This window comes from Amborella trichopoda, chromosome 3 (genome assembly GCF_054954075.1).
Source record: "Amborella trichopoda isolate Santa Cruz 75 chromosome 3, AtrichopodaSantaCruz75HAP2 v2.0, whole genome shotgun sequence".
Taxonomy (NCBI): Eukaryota; Viridiplantae; Streptophyta; class Magnoliopsida; order Amborellales; family Amborellaceae; genus Amborella; species Amborella trichopoda.
Genome location: NC_142338.1, coordinates 10,736,873 through 10,763,714, shown reverse-complemented (window position 1 = coordinate 10,763,714; position 26,842 = coordinate 10,736,873). Strand labels below are relative to the sequence as shown.

The 26,842-nt window shown below is 37.7% G+C and overlaps 2 protein-coding genes across 3 annotated transcripts; both read left to right on the top strand.

Annotated features, from left to right (window-relative positions):
• The first annotated feature begins 1,172 nt into the window (after positions 1-1,172).
• Positions 1,173-13,998, top strand: LOC18448842 (cation/H(+) antiporter 19). 2 transcript variants are annotated; one of them, XM_020676402.2, is made up of 4 exons: positions 1,173-1,386; positions 1,484-1,679; positions 1,803-2,470; positions 12,508-13,998. In XM_020676402.2, the coding sequence occupies exons 1-4, from the start codon at positions 1,198-1,200 to the stop codon at positions 13,687-13,689; spliced, it is 2,235 nt and encodes a 744-aa protein (XP_020532061.1). In that variant the 5' UTR covers positions 1,173-1,197; the 3' UTR covers positions 13,690-13,998. The 2 variants fall into 2 exon arrangements, with proteins under 2 accessions (XP_020532061.1, XP_006858959.2); XM_006858897.4 differs by having other exon boundaries at positions 1,484-2,470.
• Positions 13,999-15,862: 1,864 nt separating this feature from the next.
• Positions 15,863-24,273, top strand: LOC18448840 (cation/H(+) antiporter 15). The gene is made up of 3 exons (XM_020676410.2): positions 15,863-16,280; positions 16,348-17,361; positions 23,031-24,273. Exons 1-3 carry the CDS (start codon positions 16,068-16,070, stop codon positions 24,237-24,239), a joined length of 2,436 nt encoding a protein of 811 aa, XP_020532069.1. The 5' UTR covers positions 15,863-16,067; the 3' UTR covers positions 24,240-24,273.
• Positions 24,274-26,842: the final 2,569 nt, after the last annotated feature.

The following is a 26,842-nucleotide window of genomic DNA, read 5'->3' as shown; positions in this document are numbered from 1 at the left end:
TGCCCAGTCAAAACCCAAGGATGGAGACTAGTTGTGCAACAATCTATTATGAATCAGCGCTGACTCCGGGCGTAGGGCCTAGGGGCTTGGCCTCAAGCATAATTTCTTCCCTTTTTTATTTCCAATATCATCATTATATATGAGCCTTTCAATGTTTTATTTATATTTATTAGTTGCATTTGATCTCATCTTGTATATTTATTATTACTCTCTCTCTTCTTTAGCTTCAATTATTTATTTATTTCCTTTATTCTATTCCAAAAATTTCTTCATTTAATCCCCCTCTTTCATAATTAAACACCTTCAAAATCTCTCTTGAACACCAAGGCTAAGGCGTTCGAGAACCCGGATTTGCCGATTGTTCGAGCGAGAGAAGGCCTTGTGGCCCGACTCTCGCCCAAAATTTAATTTGACGGGGTCCTTTCTCTACAAACTTTTCGACCCGTTTGTACCCGAAACCAAGACGGGGACCGAGTTCCCTACCCGCATTTTCAAATATAAACAGTATATTGATCAGTTTCTTTAATAGAGAAACAAATAATAATAATAATCCATTAACAATACTAATAAAAATATTGATTAATCATTTTGTAAGTTCAAGTAAAATAGGTCAAATATTAAAGTATTTTTTTTTTTTCTTTTCAAGTCTAAATTTGTAGAGTGGGTCCCCAAAAGCAATAATGGTTTTCAGCAATGGAAGAGAAAGGGGCGGGAGTTAACTAATGGATGGGTTTTGGTATTTTGTAAAATAAAAAATTAAATTTGTAAAAAAAGAAAAAAGAAAAACATGATTGGGGGTTAACCATCCCAAAGTTTTGAACTTGAAGTGGCCCAGGAGATTCTGACGGAGGGTCTTATGAAAATTTCAGGGAAAGGGTTAGGAGTCATTTTCTAAAAATAAAACTAATAATTATTAAGTTAAAAAAAACAAAAGGTTGAAACTCCCCCGTGACTCTAGGTCTTAAACCACTAAAAAGAAGCCATGCTATTTTTTTGGGAAGCCCCGGTCGTTGTGTAAGCAGTGAGAGGGTTATACGGAATGTGGACAGCTGGTGGTATTTTGAGCCCAAAACCCCAAAAACACGTTCAACCCGTCAACAACCACCCAATTGGTCTCCGCGCCATCGCAGCAACCAAGCTCAGCTGCAACACAACCCATGATGCTTCTCACCACCGCGAACGGAGGCGCCCGGAGCCATGGCCGCGACTGCAGAAAACTCCTTGGCCTGCGGTTGCCCGACCAACATCTTCTCCTCTGTGGAAGGGGTGGCCGAACGGAAGCTCTACATCCTGTGCGCGCAGTTGGGCTCTCTCCTAGTCCTTGTCCGCCTTTGGCACATGATCCTCAGGCTCATTCGCCTCCCTCAATACAACGCAGAGATCCTCGTAGGTTTTCGACTGCCCCGTACTCGATGAATGAAGCAGTTAAGTGAAATTGCTGTCTCATACTCTTTTGTTGTTGGTCTTGTTTGTGTCGGTGCAGGCTGCCACGGTCCTAGGTCCTTTCTTTCTGGGTCAGATCAGCTGGGTGAAGGCAGCGCTCTTTTCCCCAGAGGGGGTGAACGCACTGGTAGGATTTTCGTCCACTGGTGGCCTCCTGGTTGCGTTTCTCTGTGGTCTTGAGATGGACCCGTCACTCATCTGGATCCATGGCCATCGAGCCTGGTTCAGCATACTCGGTATTGTGTCCCTTTCAGCCGCATTTGGCACCGCCACATCGAACACTTTATACAACATGATTGACCCCAGGACCGACCGTGACAACTTCCGCTTTGTGCTGTCGCTCTTCTTCACCCTCACAGGTTCTCCGGCATTGGTCCGACAGGCCACCGAGATGAAGCTGGGCACGACCAAGGTTGGGCAGCTTGGCGTCTGGGTAGCAGTGCTCAACGATATCGCCTGCATCACAGTGATGGCGCTGATGTCTGTGTTGCCTATCCTCTCTGGGGCCTCAAAAATGGACAACCCATTGGAGCCCTTGATAGCAGTGGCCTACCCGGTGCTGGCCTATGTCTTGGTCGGCCCTTTGATGTGCCATGTGATGAAAGACAGGAACAGCGACGCACAGATGATGGTGGTGATGGGGATCATGTTGGCATACACGGCCATGGGGGAGGTCGTGGGATACAACGGCATGGTGGCGAGCTTCATCTTAGGGATTATGGTGCCGAGGAAGGGGGGTGTGGCTACATCGCTCTTGGACCGGCTCTACTACCCTGCGCGCTTCATTTCTTTGCCTATGTATATGTCATTCACGACCAATGTCTCATGGGCAGGACCGATAGAGCCGCTCGCAGTTTTGCCAGCATTCATTATGGTGATCTTGTCTACAACAGCAAAGCTGGCGATATCTTTGGCCATGGCGTGGGTGTGCAATACTCCACTTCACGACGGCCTCATCTTAGGTTTCCTCCTCAATGTTAGATCCTTTCCAGACTTGATATTATTCGTTACGACCGTGGAGCAAAAAGTAAGTCCCCTTTTTCTCCCCCTGCCTTGAAACAGTTCTTTCTGATGATCTCACAAGCACAAATGGTTTTCCTCTCGTGTTGATCTTTCAAACCTAGAAAAGCATGTTCTTATGTGTTTATGCTAACATTTTCCTCAAGAATGAAGCTAACTACTTGATAAAATCATGCACAACACTATAGTTTTTAGGCCATCCAAGCACTTTCACTTACATGACATCACAATTTAATTCATTGAGAAATTTGCGTATGGACCATATAGGGAGGTCAATTACAAAATGCGATCACGTTTGTCTCAAATTACAAGTGGTACCTCTTTGCGGCGTTTTTTTCCCCCAAGTTACCCCCTATTTGGTACTGCGAACACTAGACAGGTAGGGTTTATACCGTGCAAAGAAAAATAGCTGTCCGGTGTTTGACAACTATATGTAACTCTTTCGCATCTACCAAGAGCTCCCTTTCTCTCTCTATACATATCACATATGGTTTCGGGATTCATAGTTGCTCCACTCTCTTTCTCTACCTTTCTCATACCCATTCACCCAACTGCTTCACTCACTCTCTCTCTCTCACCCATTCACCCAACCGCTCCGCTCTCTCTCTACCTTTCTAATACCCATACCCCAAAACCCTATTTTTAGACAGGAGAGAGCGGGAGGCTTTCTCTCTCTAGTGTCGATGAGAATCGGCCCAAAAAGCTGGTGGGTTGGGAAGAGAGAGAACATGAGAAAGGCAAGAGATGGTTTGGTTAAACAGGCCATTGGCTCAGTAACACAGAAAATATCAGGGCAAGATTCTCATAGCTCCATTAATGGCGGATTAATACTAGAAAAACAGAGATCCATTGAAGTTGCATAAGCCAAAACCAAAGAAAAAAAAATCCCAATGTAGCTTTTACTTCTTATGCGTAATGGCGAAAGACCCAGAAATCGGATGGTTCAGATTTCAGAAGCTCAAGCCATGAAAAACCACCATTTTCTCAACAACTTCCATTCTATGGTGAGAACCAGAAGAATTGAGGTTTGAGAAGCTTACACCATGAAAGTATGATCCATTTTCTCTGCAATTTCCTTCATTAGTTAAAACCCAGAAGATACGAGAAGTTTCAGAAGATAAAGCCATTAAAGACTTTGTTACTATGAAGAATTTCAATTGAAGAGCTTCCTAAATAAATGAATATCCCTCTTTTCTCCTCAATGAAAACCCACAAATATTCAGAAGTTACAGAGCTGAAGCCCTGGATAATGCTCCTCTTTTTTCTAAAATTTCTCCAAGCATAGAAGCCATCTCTCTCTCTCTGATATTTTTCAGCGCTAAAAGGAGGCAAAATTTTAGTCGTTTAATTCGGAGTTTGTTTTTGGTAAATCACTTGAAGGGGTAAAAGTGGGTGCAGAGAGATACAGAGGAAATACACTCGTAAAGGGTTTCGACTTTCAAGAATCTTTCTCTCTCTAGCTCTCCCACAAATCTGGACTCTCTATCTAACTTTATTATTATCACAATACCCATTCTTTCTCTCGACCGAACGTTTCCCAATCTCTTTTCAATCTCTTGCCCCAAGCCCCATTTTCAAATTCTTGAGCTTTGATTGAGACCCATCTTCCTGGTTCTTCATCTCCCGATCATTCTCTCTCTAACTTTATCACATACACAAAGAGTTGTCTAGTATTTTAAACACCGGACAACGAATGCTAAAAAATTTAAAGGACAGGAAGCTGTCTAGTATTTTGAACACCAAACAATTGTTTTGCTTTGTATGATATAAACTACACTTGTCCGGTGTTCGTATTACTGGACATAGGGGTAACTTAGGAAAAAAAACGCCGCGAGGGGGGGTGTCGCCCCAATATGGTCCATACGTAAATTTCTCTAATTCATAAGAGTAACTGAACAATGTCATAAATAGAGTAACAATATACAGTTAAATGAGAGATACGAAGTCGATCCATTATAGTCATAGGGCCTTTGGCAGGTGTCAAGGAGACATAGACATTGTTGTAAACTAAGGGAAAAATTATAGATACCCCAATTTCAATTTTCTACATATCCTACCCTTTAATACTTTTTGTATTATACTCTAAACCCCAACTCTATTTTTCATTGTATTTACTGCCAGTCAAATAGTCAAAGCATTTTGAGACCAAAATGTCATTTTTTCCACTCTTCCCCATTTTTCTCCCTTTATCCTTTTAGACACGTGACCCTCTCTCTTACTTTCTCTATCTCTCTCCACCCATCCTCTCTCTTTCTCTCTCCACCCATCCTCTCTCTTTCTCTCCCTACCCTCCCTCACGTTTTCTCTATCTCTCTCTACCCTTCTTCATTCTTTCTCTCTCTACCACTCACATGCCCATAATGCGATCTAGCACACCTTCTGTCAGACCTCATTGGATTCCAATAACTTTCACATGCCCATAATATGATCTAGAACAAGATATGCCAGACCTAATATTTGTGGCGGCTCCGCAGATTTTTCAACTGCCACTAACATTGTATATTTGTGATGCTGTGTCCATAGCAGTCGAAAAATCCTTGCCGCCCATAAAAAATGGATGGCAATGGCACTATGGGTGAATTCACTGTAGCATTTCACCTATAGGCGTTGCGTAGATGCTATATATATATATATATATATATATATATATATATATATATATATATATATATATATATATATATATATATATATATATATATATATATATATATATATATATATATATATATATATATATATATATATATATATATATATATATATACTACAAAACGCCTATAGGAAAAAATAAATGGTGATGAGGGTCATATATGTATACTACAAAACACATATAGGCAAAAATGAACAGTGATTTCACCTACCCTCATCACCGTCTAAAGTGCATCGCACGGTCAAGATTATCGGATAGTATTTAATTTTTCATTTTTTTCTACAAATCGGAATGATTTGAAACTTGGAGCATGTTCATAAAAAATAGGTGAATCTACGAACAATATTTTTCACGAAATAAATTGACCAAAATACCCCTAAAAATTTTCAAGGATATTTTGGTCAAATTGTTTTAGCGAATTATTGGTTTTATATTTTTATTAGGTGCGCCTCATTGAGATGTACACGCGCTGCAAATTTCACATCATTCTGAATAGTAGAAAAAACATAAAAAATGAAACACTATCAGACAATCGTGGCCGTCTGATGAACTTTGGACGGTGATGAGGGGTAGGCAAAATCACTGTTCATTTTCACCTACAGGCATTGGGAAGACTTTTCAGGTTGGGATGGGTCGTGTATATGTTGAGCCAACCTTATGTTGGTACCCACTTCTAGACCTGAACCTAGACGTATACCCAAACCCAAGTCAAGTCGACTGATCGGATTGCTAGGTCGACCTGATCCATCGGATTGGCATGTCGACCCGATCTATTGGGTTGGCGGGTTTACCCGACTCATTACCCATCCTGAAAAAGGAAAGTGTATGGTATAAACCAGTATCTCAAATCTAGATTTTTTGGGGCAAACAACCATCTTGGAAACAAATATGAATCGATGAATTGCCCAATCGATCGATTACCTAATATGAGAATTGTGAAAGATTACTTACATATGTCCAAATATTTAATGAAAAAAAACACAAAGAATCGTAAGGACTCTTCAATTACTTCCATTTTAACAAATCTTTATTGCAAAAAACAAATTGCATAAACTTGATCTTGGGATCATAAAACATAAACAGCATAAACAAAATAAATTTCTACAAGATTACCTCAACTGGACTTTGCACACCCCATTCCGGGTCTCCTCCTCCAATGGCATAGGGGATCAATGGTCTATCTCGGATCTTTAAAGCATGGGAAACCATAGGCTACAACCCTTAATCAATATGAGAGCAAATGTAGAATATGCAATATAAACTAGGCCTCAATACCTTAGGATATGGGGCGTACCCCTCTCTTGGACTAGGTGGGTGTATGCCCCTCTCTTGGATAAGGGAGAGAGATGATCTAGAGAGATCAAGCAAGAGATGAGAAGTGTAGAAATTTTGTACATAAATAGCCCCTATTTATGAAGTTTCTTTAGGGTTAGGATTTCTTAGAGTTAGCCATCATTTTGGAGCTTATATCCAGACCATTAATCAAAGGATACTATAGGGTGAGAGATATAAGTCATACAATCGTTACATCAACCATCATGATTAAAAGGAAGGTCTAAAAACTTTATCTTTCAGCTTCCTTAATCTAATCCATCAAATAAAATTAATATGTAAAATTTATTATATTTGCCTTTCTTTTACGTAATCTTCTTACACATACTTTAACTTGAAATTCAATTCTCTCAACTTTCAAAACTTTCCTTCCTTGTTACAATCAAAATCTATGCAAAACATTTTCCATTAATTTCAATCAAAAGTGCATGGCTTCTTTCATAAGCCACTAGAATAGGAATGTTCCCTCTTATGTGGGGCATGCTCCTTATGGAGCCCCAAGTGGGCCTCATGCAGCTCTCCACATGCTTTATTTTAGTGGGGCCTATGGAGTACAATGGGCCCCCATGTGTAGTATTAAGTTTAAAACAAAGAAATGGTTTTAGAAAAAGGTTATTGTTTTATTTTTCTCTTGGAGTATTTAAAGTACTAAAAATTCAGTTTCTCTCTATTTATAAATCCATTTTGAGGAAATAAAATATTTAGAGATTTCTAAAAATTCAAACTATCAATCTAAAAATGATTTAACATCAAAATAATTAATTCTAAATAATTTTGTTGGGATTCAAATCCAACTAGTCCTAGGAATTATTAATTTGTTGAAGCACTCCATCTTCTACTACTGATTATAGTCCACACTCACTTTCTTAAACTAACCCAGTAGTTCACCATCGCAGGTGTTCATGATTAGGCTACGAAAGTTAACCAATAGGTGATGAGACACAATCATAATCTATGAATTACGAGTTCTCCTCTCGAAACAAGTCCAAGGTCATACAGACCTGGTGCAACTACAATTCTATGGTGTATAGGGGTCATCACTCATACATGTACACATATCACCGTCAATGGTGACTCTCTTTCCAGATACGGTTATCATAGGTACATGCCATGTGATGGTTCAATGATGAGTCTTTGGCCCTCATCTCTATAGGCCTACCATCATACACAAAAGTTACGCAATCCCTTAACTCACTACCCTGGGGATGACCTTGCTAAACCCTCATTGGTTGTGCAATAACTTAGTTAATTTCGATCCTTCTAGAACATAATCTCTTGGTCCCTCTGGATCACAATCTCTTGATCCCTCTAGGCCATAGTCTCTTGGTCACTCTGGAACATACTCCCACTGGAATTCTTTGTTCCACTATATCAGATATTGATTATATGTTCTCATAAGGGCTTTAATGATCACATAAACCCAATAAATTAGTCTATAAAAAATAAAAAATTTTTAAAAAATAATAATTAAAAATTAATATAATATGTGGGAACTGGTCAATTGTCCAATTCCCTAATAATTTCACGAGTTCGATGATGGTATATGCGATCGACAATGGAGTTGGATTGGTTCCTGATGGTTCATCCCAAAACAGTTCCCGATCCATATCGGCAATTCCTGGATTTCGAGTTCCTAACACAAACTTTTGAGTGTGAATATACTTTTTCAACTAGAGAAATATAAAACGTGAATCTTCCCCATGAATTAAGCTTACAAGTGCATTATTAGTAGTTCCATAAAAGGTTTTTGGGATGACCACCCCAGAAAAAAATGACGACATTTATTTTGTATTTCGTGACGGTTATGTGTACTATTTAATTATACGGAATAGTCATGTGTATTGTACATACACCATGTTATGAAAGTTCTTTTTAACCCTGAAACCGACACCCAAAACACTCATCTATCTTGATCATCTTTAATTCCTATACTCCTAGCCCAAAATGCTCTCTCTCTCTTTCTCATATTGATTACCAGAAATCCTCTCTCCCTCCCCCCTTATTAGTGTCCTTGGTTTTATCTGAGCCCGCTAATGAAGACAGAGATGAAACCTTCCAAGAAAGTACCTTGGGAATTGAACCAGAAGAGTGTAAGAGCTCAAGCAACGAGTTTTCAAATCTTAGATAGATTTTTCTATTTTTCCTTTCACCAAAGGCTAGAGAAAACGGGATTTTTCTCTCAACAGCTAAAGTTAATCACATTTTAGGGTTTTGAGGTACATACGGATGCATAATGCAAAACTCATAAAAGAGATTAAGGAGATCTCTTTGCAAAGCATTGCCTTTAAGCTCTAAGCATCATCCAAATATAAGGTTTTCTTATAAAGTGGCACCGGAGATAGAGATATGAGATATGATCTTGCAAAGGAAACATGCTCGGGTGACTTTGGAGTATCCTGGGTTTTGAGGAATACACAACAAGATATTTAACTCGATAGAATGAATGGTCTAAGACTCAAATACACTCTATGACAAATTATGTGAAATACATATTAGTAAACAGAGTAATTTATATACGGATCTTAAATTTTTAGGTAAAATACAAAATGTTCTATTTGTAGGCAAAAATTATAAAAAAAGCCGGTCAACTCATCTTTTTCTTTTTTCCAAAACTGCCCCTTGGTGAACCCGAATTTTTTTTTTCATTAGTAGGATAAAGTCTTAAAGCTTGGATCACTACTCTACTAATGAAAAACCATAAAAACTATATATATATATATATATATATATATATATATATATATATATATATATATATATATATATATATATATATATATATATATATATATATATATATATATATATATATATATATATATATATATATATATATATATATAAACCCCCAAATTTGGTTGACCGAAAGTCTTTGTAATTTCTGCCTAGAAATAGAGTATTTTGTGTTTTACCTAAAATTTTAAGGTCAGTACATAAATCACTTTAATAAAAATTATGTACGGACCTAAACAATGGGATACAACATGATGATCCATGTTTTCAAGTATTTTACTCCACTCGTAGTGCTCTTTTTGTTTTCTAATTTCAACACCCCTCCCCGCCACCCCAACTGGGGGTTCTGATATTTGTAATATTTGACCACTTTTTTATTTTAAGTTTTTGATATGTAGATTGGTCAGATCTTCCGAGTATCGGACATCCCTATAGTCACAGGTCTGATATTTAAAACAACAAACCATCTGGCCTGCGAAAGTTTTAAGTAGGCCTAGCAATCCAATGTTCCAAACAACAAACAATACTATAATAAGCGGTCTGATTTTTTAACATTGAACCATGTGACTTGCGATAGTTTTAACTAGACCTAGCATGCAGTCTTACAAATATTGGACTCCTCAAAACTTTAAAAATTTCAAAGTCTGAGGTGATCCGATATTTGTGATACCGTGCAAAGCCAAAGTGATGTTTAGGCAGTCCATGTCATAATTGGGGCATTGAATAAGATGGCCTATGTTCATAATATTAGAGTGGCTGCTAATATGCATCCAATTCTTTAAAAAAATAAAAAAAAATTGAATTAAAAAAGGTCCAGTGTTGTAAACAACGGAACGGGGAGCAAAATTAGAAAAAAATAAAAATGGCATGGGGATGGACTTCGGCATAGAATACTTGAACATCTAGATTCCATAACCTAATATTTTAATTTTTTGAGATCAGTTCATAATTTTTCCTTATCATTATTCACTAAGGAGCAGTGTACGAAAAATCAAACCTGCCTCAGAAACTAGCCAAGGGCCATGTTCAAGTAAACATCAAACCGACTGGTTCAACCGGCCTAACTGAGGAGGTCCCGGCCAGCTCAAAAAGTACTAAAAACATAAAAATCCAAAAAAATATAAAAATATATTTAAAGCGTGATCAACATAACACATCCAAATGAAGTCGAAAAGTAGTAAAAAAAAAAAAAAGAAATTTAAAGAAATCAATTTGTGCCAAAGGGTTTTTTTTAAAAAATTATCAAAAAAGATGAGAAAAATGTAAAAATAGGTTTTTATGGCCAAAACACTTTCTCGCCAAAATGATAAAAACATTAAAAAACACATTACAATTAAATCCCTTATTTTATGGGATCATATATATATATATATATATATATATATATATATATATATATATATATATATATATATATATGTGGGATAATCTAAACTTCACAACCCTTCAAATTTCAAAGGTTCAAGATAGAGAGAGTTGTGAAGGGTGGATTTATTAATTTTGTAGTCTATGTTTTTAAAAAAGTTACTTTTGTGAGGTAATTTTGTAAATATTACTACAAGACAAGGTATTTTTGTCATCTTCATGAGCGATAGAGTTGAAATTTTAACTAAAGACAAGGGTACTCTACAAATAAAATTTCAGGATACTAACTTCCAAAATGCCATTGTACTTTTGTTTGCCCTTAGCTTGATGATAAAGTTACTTATTTAAATAATTTTTTAATAAAAAAGTAATGATTGTTTTGATAAATACACCCATCACAACCCCTTCTAACTTGAACCTTTGTATTTTGAGGGGTTGTTAACTCTAGACAAACCCTATATATATATATATATATATATATATGGAAGCCACTACACAATGCCTATGGGTAAAAATGAACAGTGTTTTCGCTCATAGGTTCAATGTCGTCCGATTTTCTTGGACGACGTGGTTTAAAAGGCCGCAACGGACCTACTATGTCCGTTGCGGTACATACCGCAACAGACAAAGCATGTCTGTGGTGGTACTTTTCATAAAAAAAACACAGGAAATCGTCATGGCTCCCGTAGATTCGTGATGGTTTTTAAGGAAAAACCACAACAGACATAGCATGTCCGTGGCAAGGCAAAACACTAGATATATATATATATATATATATATATATATATATATATATATATATATATATAAGGATATTTTAACTTCACAACCCTTTAAATTACAAAGGTTCAAGATAGAGAGAATTGTGAAGGGTGGATTTATTAATTTTGTAGTCTATTTTTTTTAAAAAGTTACTTTTGTGGGGTAATTTTGTAAATATTACTATAAGACAAAGGGTACTTGTCTTATCCATAAGGGGTAAAATTGAAATTTTAACTAAATGACAATAACACTCTACAAATAAAGTTTCAGGACACTTACTTCAAAAATGTTATTGTACTTTTGTAAAAATTTCAAATTTGCTCTTGCTTAATGGTAAAATTACATATTTAAATAAATTTTTAATAAAAACTAATGATTTTTTTAATAAATGCACACATCACAACCCCTTCTAACTTGAACCTTTGTATTTTGAGGGGTTGTTACCTCTAGACAAAACCATATATATATATATATATATATATATATATGGAAAATGATCCTGTGAGCAAGTGGGCTCACAAGTAAAAATGAGCCCAACAGCCCAGATTGAATCTGGGCCTATCTGACAATCACGGATGTTCGATAGTGTTTGAATTTTAATTGTTTTTCTAAAACTTCGGATCACTTGAAATTTTAGACGTGCATTCATAAAATATAGGTGAATCTTCAAAAAATATCAAAAATATATTTCACATGAATTTTTTTTTACTAAAATACCCCCCATAAAGGTTGGTCATGTAGGTGCTACTTGGCTTGATGAGAAGAACACATCCCTAAAATTTAAAGTGATTTGGATTTGTTGAAAAAAAATTAAAATTCAAACACTACAGGACATCTCTGATAGTCAGATCGGCCTAAATTCAATCTGGGTCGGGTTCATTTTTTCTTGTGAGCCCAATAGTTCACATGATCAATTTTCATATATATATATATATATATATATATATATATATATATATATATATATACCCTGTTAGACCACTTAAACCGGCCAAAACCGGATCGGCTAGTGCTTGGTTCCGATTTGATTGGCCGGACCTGAGTTGAACCAGCAAGTTTGCAAAGTTTGCAAACAAACATTGAATTCGAAATTTCCTAATAAAAAAGGTAGGGTCGTTAGAACGTCTCCAATTCCTACTAGAGCTGTTCGTTCGGATTCATCAATAACTAGTTCGGGCTAAGGAGTCACATTTGTGCAGATGATTGATGTCCGGGTTTTGGAGGTTGTGATGCTCAGCTCATTCCTCAACTCGGTGATTGCTCCCTTGGCTCTACTTGGCATGGTAAGTGCCACCAAGAAGCCCAATGTCATGATCTCCACACACTCAGGAATGGAGGAGCAGGGCCCTGGGGCTGAGCTCCACCTGCTTGTGTGCCTCCATAACGCCATTGACGTGCCTTGCTCCATCAACCTCATTGAGTCGTTCCGTGGCCCCGATGCCTGCTCCCTTTCTGTCAACACCATGCACCTGATCGAGTACAATGAGCGCACCGCCGCACAGCTGCTGTACCGTCGGGACATCACGCACATGCTGGTTGGGGGTGAGTCGAAGCAGATAAGCGATGCATTTGAGGCCTATAGGAGCCAGGTGGCCATCCCGATGCGGCACAGCACGACTGTCTCCTTCTTCTTCAACATGCATGAGGACATATGCCGTAGTGCTGAGGAGGTGGAGGCCTCCATGATCGTTCTCCCCTATCACATGCTGTATAGAGCTGACGGCAAGATGCAGGTACGGAATTCAGCAATTAGGAAGCTCAATCAGAGGGTGATAAGCCATGCACCATGTCCAGTGGGTATAATCATCAACCGGGGCCTCGGAGGCACCACGCTGTGGTCCGCTTCCGGCATGTCCAAGAACCGCAATGTGTTCGGGCTCTTTTTTGGAGGACCAAGTGATTGCGAGGCCATCACCCTAGGGGGAAGGCTGGCCGAGCATCCCGACATCAACTTTACACTGGTCCATTTTCTGTGTTCAAGACATAGGGAGCAGGCAAGTAGTCAAGTCTCGTCTAAAGCAGCGATGGTTCAGAAATCTAGTCCAAAAGTGAATTCTTTCGCGGAGACCGACAAGCCACCAGACCAGATGTTTCTGAATAGCTTTAGAAGAATGTATGAGAAAAATAGTAGAGTGTTCTATGAGGAGAGGACAGTGAGAACGAAACAAAACCTGGTTGCAACACTGCAAGCTTTAGATGCCGAGTGCACATTGTTTATCGTAGGCCAAGGACAGTCGTTAGCTGCTGCTGGGCTGATGAGGTCGACAGAGTGCTCTGAGCTTGGTCCTGTAGGGGACCTGTTAGCTCACTCACTTTCTTCAATTACTAGTTCAGTTTTGATTGTAATAAAAAGTCGCTCTCACAAGTCATTTTTACTCTAGAGCTAGAGAAAATAATGCATTTCTGTAAATCTTCAAACTAGGCAAGTCGAACCAAAGCTCACCACAATAGCTCGCCACGTGGTAGCTGTCCATCCTATAGTTACCGGGAGCGCCCAACTAAAGTCGCGCTCCTGCTCCGGCGGTCCGTGACTGGGATCTCGGAACCCATTTCAAGTTTTTGAGAGCTCGTTCCTATTTAGTATTGTCATCCCATTCAATATGGAGCTTGATCCCACTATGGATTACAATCCAACTTTCATGTGCCCTCACTCAGTGTGTGTTAAAATAGCAGTTAACATAATTCAAAAAGTTTGTATAACCGATGGAGGAAATTGTTGGTTAAAAATCCAAGTTATTGTTCTATAATGAAATATAAAAATAGATTTATTGTTCATTAGAGATTAAGATGAAAATAATAAAATTATTAGAAACATTTGATTTATTTAGCTTGTATATAATATGATCACGAAGGTTCACATAAATATATGTAAAAAATAGATAGATCAATCTTGCATTTAATGCAACTAATGATAAGTGTTTATTATTACAATATTATCTCCTTTGTTTTTTATTTTTTAGATATGCATTAAATATACATGTAATGATGGAATTTTTAATTATTAAAATATTGGATATGTATTTGTGCTACTATATTAAATTGTTATTAGTACCATAAAGGACAAATCTGAATTACTCTTATATAATGAAATATAAAAATAAATTTAGTGCTCATTAGATGTTAAGACGAAAAAATAAAATTATAGAAAACATTTGCTTTATATAACTTTTACATTATATGGTCTTGATGAAATTTTTTCTATATTTTTCCACTCCTTAATTCCTATGTAGGAACATTTAGCCAAAATTGCGAGTACTCCTTACACCCCCCTCAGGGGTCCCTTTTTTTCAAAAGAAACTACCCACATGTCCGGCAATTACAACACTAGAGAGAGCAAGGAAATCACAAATCTTCGAATAAAAAGGGCATACATTGTGTTCCCTGAGGAGCAAATTGTGCATCTATTCCCTCGGTCAAAACATCTAGCTAAACATATATATATTTTTTAATCTCAAATTTTGAAAACCACATAAAAATTACTAAATGATTATTTTAAAAATAAAAAATTTAATTTTTCAGTTTTGTCACACTTAGATCTATCCCTTAAAAAAATTGGACCGTCTTTATTCAATCTTAAGGCATTATTTTTTTTTTAGTTCATACAGATTTTATTTTTTCTATTGGTACATAGAGATTTTATTTCAAAAATTCTTTTTGTTGGGATTATTCTGTAGGTTCTAGAGATTTATCCCTTGAATTTGAGATCTAAAAAATATCCCTACTATGTACTTTGTCTGATGGAATAAATAGATAGTATACTCCCATGCGAGTAAATAGTTATTCTCCGGTGATGACATTGCGGTACATGAGGGAAAAAAAAAAAAAAAAATCACTGAAGGGGTGCTCGTCTAATTTTGGCATAAAATGTTCCCATGCTATAATGAAGGGATGCAATAGTATAAATTTTCGAAGATATACCCGAACGGGTCCGGGTATGGATCCAATATTTGGACCTAGCAGGTAGGGTCCACGTCCGAAACCTAGACCCGAATAGTCCGGACCCGACCGATACCCGTAAACTGTTGGAGATAAAATTCTTCAAGTCCTATTCATTTGGGTATATTAAAGATTGTATACAATAAGAATTCATAATCATCTTTAGCTATTAAACAACAAATAAGACAACTGAAAATCTAATGGCGGGTTATGACCTTGTTGCTAATAATTTGGGTATATGATGGCAAAAGAAAAAAAAAAACAAAAGAAAAAAAAAAAGAAAAGGAAGCTCATAGTGAGAGTGACAATAGACCCGACCAGACCCGAGACCTCACAGGATAGATCTGGGCCCCAACACGTATAGGAATGAGTCCAACTTTTAGACCCGACAGGTCAGGTCCGGGTCCAAAACCTAGACCCAAATACATTCGAGTCTAGGTCTAGGTCTGGGTCCGAAACCTAAGCTCAAATACATTCAGATCTGGGTTCAAGTTCGTGTCCGGGTCCGGGTCGGTGTCAAGGTCCAGGTCCAGCCGGACCCCATCCATTGCCTCCCATAATGGGGAGAGCGATTTTCTATCTCTTATCTTCGTACGTCGAGTAGCCAACCGATGTACTATGGATTGAGGGAAAGTGGTTTTCTACCTCTGTATTCTTACGTCGACTAACTTGGGATTGGGCTGTAAGGTGAATTTGGGACGCACCCCGGATTGCGTTCCACGCTCCAACTCGCCCCCTACAAAAACGCTAAGCCAATCGTCCGTACCCGCCCAGATCATGCCATCCTGAGGCGCCATTGATCGAGCGGAGGTACGCCGGAGCAATGGCGTCAGCCACCACCGGCCGAGCAGTGGCATCAACCACCAGCTCGACCTGTAGCTGCCCCACCAACATCTTCTCTGGCATCACCGCAAATGAGACCGCACAGGCACTCTTCCTTCTCGGCACCCAGGTGTGCGTCCTCCTCGTCGCCGTCCACCTCGTGCGCATGTTCCTCAAGCTGGTGCGCCTCCCTCAGTACATGGCCGAACTAATTGTAAGTCCTTCTGTGCGTGTCTCCATTTAGAGATGGCTTTGAGCATCTGATGATCATTTTTGTGCAGGCTGCGGGTTTGATAGGTCCATCTGGGTTGGGCCAGATCTGTTGGGTTAAGGCCGCATTGTTTTCACCTGCAAGCATCCGTGCGCTCACAGGTTTCTCGAGCGGAGGTGGCCTCTACATCGCTTTCGCCATTGGCCTTGAGATGGACCCGTCGCTCATCTGGAGCTCAGGGCGGCGAGCCCGGCTCACGGTATTTAGTGGCCTGGCTATCTCCACTGTATTGGGCCTCTCCACATCAAACTTGCTTTGCGAAATGCTCGGTATGCAGACTAACTGCGGCCATCTCCGCCTCATGATGCCACTCCTCATCGCCCTCACGGGCTCCCCAGCAATGATCCGACATGCCACGGAGATGAAACTGGGCACCACAGAGGTGGGCCAGCTGGGCTGCTCTGTGGCGCTGCTCAACGATGTGTCGTGCCTCACGGTAATGTCGATGGTGTCTCTGTCGCCCGTCTTCTACAAGACCTCATTTAAAGGCAACCTGCTCGAGTCCCTGGTGGCAATAGCTTACCCTCTGGTAGCCTACCTCTTGGTCCGGCCCTGCGTGAGACTAGTGATGCACGACAAACAGAGCCACATGCAGCTTATCGTGGTGATGGCGATGGTTGTGGCATGCACTGCAATGGGGGAGGCAGTGGGATACAATGGGCTGGTGGCGAGCTTCATATTTGGAATTCTGGTGCCAAGGGAAGGGGGTGTGGCGACGGCTCTGTTGGACCGTCTATTCTTCCCGGTGAGGTACATAGCGCTGCCGATGTATTTCACCTTTGCAGGGCAGCTTGTGAACCACAGGGTTAACTGGGATGGAGGAACGAAGGGGCCGGCGTCAATGGTGCCTATTCAGGCAGTACTGCTCGTTGCTGTCTTATGCATGACCTCAAAGCTCTCAATATCAGTGGCCATGGCGTGGTTGTACAAGACTCCCCTGCATGAGGGCCTCATCTTGGGTTTCCTTCTCAATGCCAGGGGCTTCCCCGACTTGATATTTATCGTTACTGGTGAAGAGCACCATGTAAGAGCTCTCTCTCTATCTCTCTCTCTCTCATGTGTTTATGTTTATTCTCTATCTGTCTCTCATCTGCTTATGTTGATTCTTTATCTCTCTCTCAAGTGCTTTTGTTTATTTCTTCAAAAGAACGATTAAAAGTTTTAATAAACGAATAGAAAAAGAGTACCTACATCCACGGAGGGTAAACCATTATCTCGTTCATTAGGATTATTTTGGTTTACCAAAGATTTATACAGCTACAACTCTTGACTGGTAGGAAACAAATTCCATTACAATAATAATCCCACAAAATAGAAAACTCAATAAAGTTAATATATATCCTGAATATTGGATAACTGTCAATTAATATTTATTCTTAGTATTTGATAACTATCAACACTCCCCCTCAAATTCGTGTTTAGATATCAATAGAGCCCAACTTGGACAATATCTCATAATTTTACTGAACCTTTTTTCTCAAAAAATGACATTCAATTTGTTTGTGCTTTGTTCTTTCATAAAAAATTGGATTGGAGCTTATATACGTAGCTGCTTGGTTATCACAAAACATCTCCATTGGATTGAACATTGGGAACCCCATATCTCGAAGTGAGCATTTTAGCCATATCAATTCACTTGCAATTAAAGCCATAGCTCTATATTCGACCTCTACATTAGATCGAGCAACTACATTTTGTTTCTTGCTTTTCCAAGTAATCAAGTTTCTTCCGACCAGTGTACAATAGCTGGTAGTGGACTTCTTGTCAATTAGACTACCTACCCACTCAGTATCAGAATAACTTATAATCTTAGTGTGACCATTCAGTTTCAACCAAATACCTCTGCCGGGTGATGACTTAAGATATCTGAGAATCCAATCGACAACCTCCATATGACACGATCTAGGAGCATGCATAAAGTGGCTCACAAGACTAACCACACACATTATATCTACTCATGTCATAGTCAAATAAATCAATCTACCTACAAGTCCCTTAAAGAGGCCCACATCTTCAAGAGGTTTTCCATTTGTTGAATTAAGCTTGCACCTAATATCAACAGAAGTGTCAATGGGTTTGAGTCTCAGTTTCCTAGTTTCTTTCAACTGATCTGATACATATATTTCTTTTGAGAAATGAAGAGTCCCTTTTTTTTTTGTGCTACTTTAATGTCGAGAAAATACTTTAGTTGATGAAGATCATTGATGTCAAATTTCTAGTGCAAATAATTTTTAAGCTTCATGATGTTTTCTTTATCATTACCTATAATGATAATATCGGCAACATAAATGAGTACAAATGTTGTACCTGAAATTTCTCGTTTTGTGAGCATCGAATAATCAGTTGAACTTTTAATAAACCCGACACTCATCAAAGCTGAACTGAGTTTGACATACCATGCATGAGGTGATTATTTAAGTCCATACAAGGCCTTCTTTAGTTTTCATATAAGAAGTTTTTTCTTTTCTTTAGAAAGGCCTGGAGGAATACTCATATAGACTTCTTTTTCAAGATCTCCATGTAAGAAAGCATTTTTAACATCCATATAATGTAGAGACCACCCACAATTAACTGCGACATACAAAAGAATACGAATAATATTCATCTTGACAACTAGTGTAAAAGTCTCTTTATTGTCGACTCCATAAGTTTAGGTAAACCCTTTGGCTACCAACCTAGCCTTATATATCTCAACAGACCCATCACTATTATATTTAATTTTATAAACCCATCATCATCCAACTTCTTTCTTCCTTTTAGGTAGCTTGACAATGTCCCAAGTATGGTTCTTGTCAAGTGCTTGAACTTCTTTTTTCCTGGCTTTCCTCCACAGAGGTTGAGAAATAACATTTTGAAAATTGGTTGACTCAGAATTATTAGAAATAGAACTCAAAAAACCAAAATAGCCAGGAGAGATATTTTCATAAGAAATATGATTTCTAATACGATAATAAACTGTATAGTAAGTATAAAAATATTGAAGTTTAGAGGAAGGTTGAGAGATACGAGAAGACCTACGCAACGGGGGATAAAGCTTCTAAACCAGTTTGGCGAGTTTCAGATGTATCTTCAACTTCAGCTTGATCATCATGACTTGTTCTAGGTGTGTTGGACACATCATTAATACTAGTATTAGGCACGGGCAAATGTCATATTGAACACTCCCCCTAAGTACTATTTTCCAAACCACTCTCAAATGTGTGATGAAAATAAGACTTTGTTTCAACAAATTGAACATCTCTAGAAATATGAATTTTTCTGATTGTGAGATCATAACATTTGTATCCCTTTTTACTAAAGGAGTATCTAAGAATGATACATCTACTAGAACGTTTATCAAGTTTATCCTAGTTGTGCCTAACCATATGAACATAAGATATACATCCAAATACTCGCAAATGGAACAAATCAATTTTTTAAATTTTCAAGGGGAGATTTATTCTTAAAAATTTTACTTGGAAGTCTGTTAATCAGATAGCAAGCAATTAAAACAGATCAATAAATTTTTGGAATATGCATCTGAAACATCAAAGACCTTGTAGCTTCCAAAAGGTGTTTATTTTTCCTTTCAACAACTCCATTATGCTGAGGTGTTCTAACATACGATGTTTGGTGTATAATCCCAAAATTCAATAAATGCTCAAAAAAAGCTTTGTTCACATACTTTGTGCTATTATCAGTCCGTAGAATTCTAATCTTTCCATTGTATTTAGTAGAAATTAGTTTAGAAAATTCTTTGAACACAGGGAGAACTTCTGCTTTTTTTTTAATAAATATACCAAAGTAGCACGAGATCAATCATTAATAAAAAAAACAAAATATTTAAAGCTGACATAAGAATCAATTGGGGATGGTCCCCACATACTAAAATGTATCAAATAATGGGTTCCTTTGAAACATGCATAGAAAATTGAAAAGGAGGACTTGTCTGTCTTAAGAATTTACAGACTTCACAAGAGTGAGAATTTAAAGAGAGAGAGGGCATTAACATTTTTAAAACTTTATCTGAGGGGTGTCCAAATCTCCAATGCCACAATTTATTAATATCAGAATTATCTTGACTGGCAACTAAAGTCTTATTCTTCTGATTAAATAATATAGCCCATGAGATAGTCTTCACTCACCAATCATCCTCCCTATGTCTCGGTCTTAGAAAATGACAGAGTTGGGAGAAAAACTAACATTACAATTCATGCTCTGAGTAATTCTACTAACAGACATCAAGTTAGAGGAAAAGTATGGCATAAATAGAACTTTAAAATTATGAGACTGAGAGAAGAAATTAGTCTTACCAACACCTTGGACAGGAATTACGGAACCATTAGCTGTAAACACATGGTTCATATTTATAAGTTTTGATGTTGGATAAACACTGTAAATTACCAGTCATGTGATTTGTGGTCCCTAAGCTATTATCTAAGGAAAAGTGTCACATGACAATAGAGAAGCATAAGGGTCACCTATGTCTGAGAATAAAGTAGAAGGATCATGTGCGGAGGAAGAACCAATGTTGTTACTTGGTTGCTGATAATGATCACAGTTGTAGTGATGGATTTGAGTGGTTGCGGTCTTGAGCAGTAGATCTTACGGTTGTCATGTTATTAATGGGCCTTAAGTGTGGGTATAATACCCAACACCTATCTTTTATATGTCCTATACTATTACAGTGATCACATCTAGGACACCCTTTATTACTATGACCCCTTCTACCTTTGTGATAATTGTTAGGGCCTCTACTTCCACCATTATTTTGAGGAATTTTTATTTCATACTTTTTATTATTAGCAACCAGAGAATATTTCTCAACACTTTCTTCAAAAGTTTTGAAATCAAAATTCATGATTTTCTTTATAGTTATGTGTCGAAGTTTAGATTTTTCAAAGAGATAATGAGAAACAACTATCGACCAAGCAAGATAAGTAAGTCTATTCAAAGCAACAATAATAAGTTTCAGGCTAGAATTTGGTTCTGAATCTGCCATTATAAAGAGATAATGGGAACCAAAAGACTGCCTTGATCAAATATCAATGTCTTCAAAAGATTAGAAGACGCCTCAATTAGAACCGACCGAAAAAATCCAATGAAAAACACAGTTTCTCGCTCTAGAAATCACTGACGGCACATCAATATGAAGGTCATCTTGAGGGTACAGAAAATACACCCTTTTGCATTCCAAACAAAAAAACACTTTGCAAATCTTTTGCACTGCAATGCAAACTCCAAGGTGCAAACAGTTTGGCCTCCCTGCAAAATAGAAATATAGTCCGTGCAATAGAAATTGTTATGAAAGTCCATGCAATAGAAATTCAAACTCCGAGGTCCAAACGGAGTTGCTGAAAAATTATCGTGAGTTTTCTTTGTAATTGTGGAGCCACGAAAACAATGAGAGAGAGATCCACGCTTACCAAAAAAAATAAATAGAATATATCGATTGTGGTGATTTTTACACAGGTCTCGAGACTTCTGCTCTGATACCATGAATAAGTTTCAATAAATAAAGTAGAAAAGAGAGAGAGAGAAGAATAATCCAGAAGACATACACGTGGTTCGGCAATGGTGCCTACGTCCACAAAGGGTAAACTAATATCTCATTCATTAGGATTTATCTGATTTACCATATATTTATAGAATTACAACTCTTGTCTTTTAGGAAACAAATTTTATTACAATAGTAATCCCATAAAATATGAAACTCAATAAAATTAATATACATCTTCAATATTTGATAACTTCCCCTCAATATATATCATAAATATTTGATAACTATCAACAAGAACTGAAAACACTCTGATGCAGTTAGGAATTTAGGATTAAGAAACAGGACAACCAATATTCATGCACACAAGACAAGTACCAGCTCTTATAGGGAAAGTTTTATATAGAGCCTGGGCTCTAAACAATCAAATTAGAGCCTACCTCAAAACATTCACAAGAAGAGGTTGTTTTGATGCCCAATTATTATCAAATTTATAATCTCAATATCAAGATGCATGTACATGAGAAAAACATGGATTTTAAGTTTTGGAAATAGTGCATCTTGTTGTGCATTTTTGGACCATCAATTTTCAACATTTTCAAGTTTTCATAGATATGCTCGATCTACACTATTTTTGAAGATTTAAATTTTATAATTAGATATGAAAATATATTTTAAGGCTATCACAAAGATTTATAGTATTGGAACCATATTTCTCGACACTATTTGAAGGTACACTTTCTTTGATTGTTTAGAGCCTCGGCTCTATACAAACCGCACCCTTTAGAGAGAGATACATCTCTTGTAATCTAAAAATATAATCTTAACTCATAGAAAACTATTTACCGAAATTGTGGATACTACTCGTTTTGGGAGGAACCATGTAAATCTTGTCTTATTGGTAGAAGGAGATAACAATCAACCTTTGTTATAGGATGTGAAATAAGGTGGTTAAATGTGCCCTATTAACTTGGCTCAATATCCAATAGAAGATTTTTGCATCTTTTTGATACAACCCAAGCTATCAATTTACACATTGGATGATTGTGGCATCCTTTCATCAAAGAAAAATGGTCCTACTATAAAATCCCTTGTAAATAATCTTTGCTTCTGAAGTTTTGGAAATGAGAAAACTAATATACAAGAAGCTCCAATTGCAATGCTAAAATGGTACTCTTATCATATGGTCTAACATTGAATGTTAAGCATGTGCACAGATGCTAGATATTCGAGTTCAATCGCTGGTTATGAGCAGTTCCGTCCTCAACTCCATATTCGCAGCCCTTGCCGTGCTTGCCATAATGACAGTCACCAAGAGGCCCAAGGTGGTGGCGTACTCACACCCAAAGATAACGAGACAACGCCATACTCAGCAGATGCGCCTACTGGTGTGCTTACATAACATCATCGACATGACTGGCACGATCAATCTAATCGAGGCATTTCGTTGCTCTGGCGCCTCGCCTATTGCCATCTACACTGTACACCTAATTGAGTACAACGAGCGCACAGCTGCTCAATTACTCTATCGACGGGATATTACATACACATTGGTAGGGGGAGAGGCAAAGAAAATAGCTGCCGCGATTCAGGCATATGTTTTCGAGGCCGGAATATCGTTGCAGCATTGCACAGCCGTCTCCTTCTTCTTCAACATGCATGAGGATATCTGCCACATTGCTGAGGATATGGATGCCACCTTCATTATCCTCCCTTTCCACATGTTCCAGAGATTTGATGGCAGGATGCAATTACGACATTCAGATTTAAGGTGGCTTAATAAGAGGATGATACATAATGCACCATGTCCTGTGGGGATACTCGTCGACCGGGGGCTTGGAGGTACCACCCTGAGGTCGGCCACCCACATGTCCCATAACGTCATCGCACTCTTCTTCGGGGGACCGAGTGACCGTGAGGCCCTAAAACTAGTTAGCAGGATGGTCGAGCATCCAGGCATCAGCTTCACGCTCTTGCGCTTCTTACCATCCAGCATGAGCGATTCACCAGAAAGCACAAGGCCTTCGAACACTTCAGAGAATGCAGTGATTCCTAAAATACCCCAAGCTACTTCAATAGGGAGCAACACTGTCTTTATCTCCTTTGGCATGAAAGAGGAGGCCCTAGATGAGAAGTCTCTAGAAAAATTCAGAAGAATGTTCGTATACACTGGGATTGCGTCGTACAAAGAGATGCCAATGAAGATGGGTCAAGAGATGGTTGCAACATTGGAAGCTTTAGATGCCGAGTCCACACTGTTCATTGTCGGAGGCGGGGAGCCGCAGGCAGATGTAGGGCTGAGCGGTTGGGCGGAGTGCCCAGAGTTGGGCCCTATTGGGGACCTCTTGGCTTCCTCAGATTTTACCATTACCAGTTCAGTTCTAATTATAAGCAAATGCTTTCCTGGCCAAAGAAATTCATGCTAGACGCTAATATGGTGGTTTACTTACTTGTTAAAAAGTCTAAAGTCTTTGTAGAGGCCACCATTTGGTACTCTAGGCCTCCAGATTTCCTTACCGTCCTTTATTTCAAGATGGACAATGATTTTATTGTAGGGTTGTAAAATAGTATGATGTGATTTTCTTATATTTTATTAATGAAAAAATAGGTAGGGGGCCTTCTGCCCCATTGATTTACCCAAAAACAAAAAAGAGTTCACGTTAGAACATAGAGTTATTACTGATAGTTCTGTTATAGTTTTAAACTCAATGAAGTGACCCATTGCTCACTAGGTCAATTTCTTTTGATGATTATAGCAACAAGATATTAAGCCTCTTATCTTGTTATTACAAGATATTGAGTTTCCTATATTGAGTTTTTTATTTTGTGGGATTACAGTTGTAATGCGATTTTGTTTCCTAAAAGACAAGAATTGTAGCTCTATAAATCTCTAGTAAACCAGAGTAATACCTATGAATAAAATATTGGTTTATCCTCTATGGATGTAGGCACCATTGCCGAACTACATATATATTGTGGTGATCTATTTTTACCTTCTCTTCTATATTTATTTTATTACAAATTCAACATGGTATCAGAGCAGAGCCTTGAGACTTGTGTAAAAAACCCCTACAGATGATCAATGACACATCTATTCGCATTCTCGCATGTTGTAGTCGTGCTGAATATTTCGATTTTTCAAATATTGATCTATCGCCAAAGTGAGAGTGGCTTGGAGCTTTTCTTTAGACATTTTTTTTTTCTTCCATCTCTCTATAGTGTTTTTTTTCCCTCTTGTGGTGCCATCTCTCTGTAACCTTTTTTCTCTTCTCTAAAATATTTTTTTTCTCTCTTATAGTGCCATCTCTTTATGACATTTTCCCTCCATCTCTAAGACTTATGCTTTCATATCTTCCTATGACACTTTTCTTTCGATAATAGACTTAGGGGGGGCTGATCATATGACTGGTAACTTACAATGTCTATCCAACCTCAAAAATAATTAAAAAACGAATCATGCATCTTTTGTTAGTGGTTCCTTGATTTATATCTGTGGTGTTGGTAAGACCAAGTTCTTCTTCAGTCTCATAACTCTGAAGTTTTTTTTATTCAATCATTTTCGTCTAACTTGATGTCAATGTTGTTTTTTCTCTCAACTCTATAACTTTCAAGGACCGGATCACTGGGAGGAAGATTACTATATTGATTTAATAAGGAGAATAAGGCTTTAGTTGCCAGGCAAAATAATTCCAATATTAATATGCTATGTCATTGGAGATTTGGACACCCTTCAGATAAACTTTTGAAAATCTTAGTGCCATCTCTATCTTTAAATTATCATTCTTGTGAAGTTTGTAAATTCTCAAAACATACAAGACTTCTTTTTTAGTCTTCTTTGTATGTTTCATGGGAGCCCTTTCATTTGATACATTTTGATATGCAGGGACTAGCCCTAGTTGATTCTTATACTACCTTTAAATATTTTGCTACGTTTATTAATTATTGATCTCATGCTATTTGTGTATATTTATTGAAATAAAAAGAAAAAGTTTTTCTTGTGTTCAAAGAATTTCCCAAACTGATTTCCACTTAATATAATGACAAGATCTAATTTTTATGAACCAATAATGGCACATAGTATGTGAATAAAGCTTTTTCTAAGCATTTATGTAACCTAGGTATTATATATCAAACATCATGTGTTGGAACAGCTCAACAGAATAGAGTTGCTGAAAGAAAAAATAGACACCTTGTGAAAGTTACAAGGTCTTTGAGATTTTAGATGCATGTTGTAAAAATTTATTGATTTGAAGCTATTTTAACTACTTACTACCTGATTAACAGACTTTCTAGTAAAATTCTTAAGGATAAATCTCCCTTTGATGTTTTAAAAAATAAAAAAATTGATTTGTCCAATTTATGTGTATTTGGATGTGTGTCTTATGTTCATGTGGTTGGGCACAATAGGGATAAATTTGATAAACATTATAATAGATGTATCCTTCTTGTATACTTCTCTACTCAAAATGGATACAATGTTATGATCCCACAACCAAAAAAATGTTTATTTTCAGAGATGTTCAATTTGTTTGAAACAGAGTCCTATTTCCATGACACATTGGAGAATGGTTTGAAAAATAAGAATCAGAGATAGTGGTCAAGAGGTTGTTTGCCCTTGCCTAACATTAGTACCAGTGATATGTCCAACACACCCAGAACAAGTCATAATGATCAAGCCGAAGCTGAAGATACCTTTGAAACTCACCAAACTAGTTTTAAAGAAGAAGACTCCGACATTGCCCCACTTGATCCCCCTTACACAAGTCTTCTCGTATCTCTCAACCTTCCTCTAGCCTTCAAGATTTTTATAGTTACCATGCAGTTTCTTATCATGTTCAAAATTATATTTCCTAAGAAAATATCTTTGCTGGCTATTTTGTGTTTTTGAGTGTTTTTTCTAAGAATTTTGAGCCAACCAATTTTCAAAATGTTATTTCTCAACCTGTGTGGAGGATGACCATGAAAGAGGAACTTCCGGCATTTGATAAGAATCATATTTGAGACATTGTCAAGTTACCTAAAGGAAAAA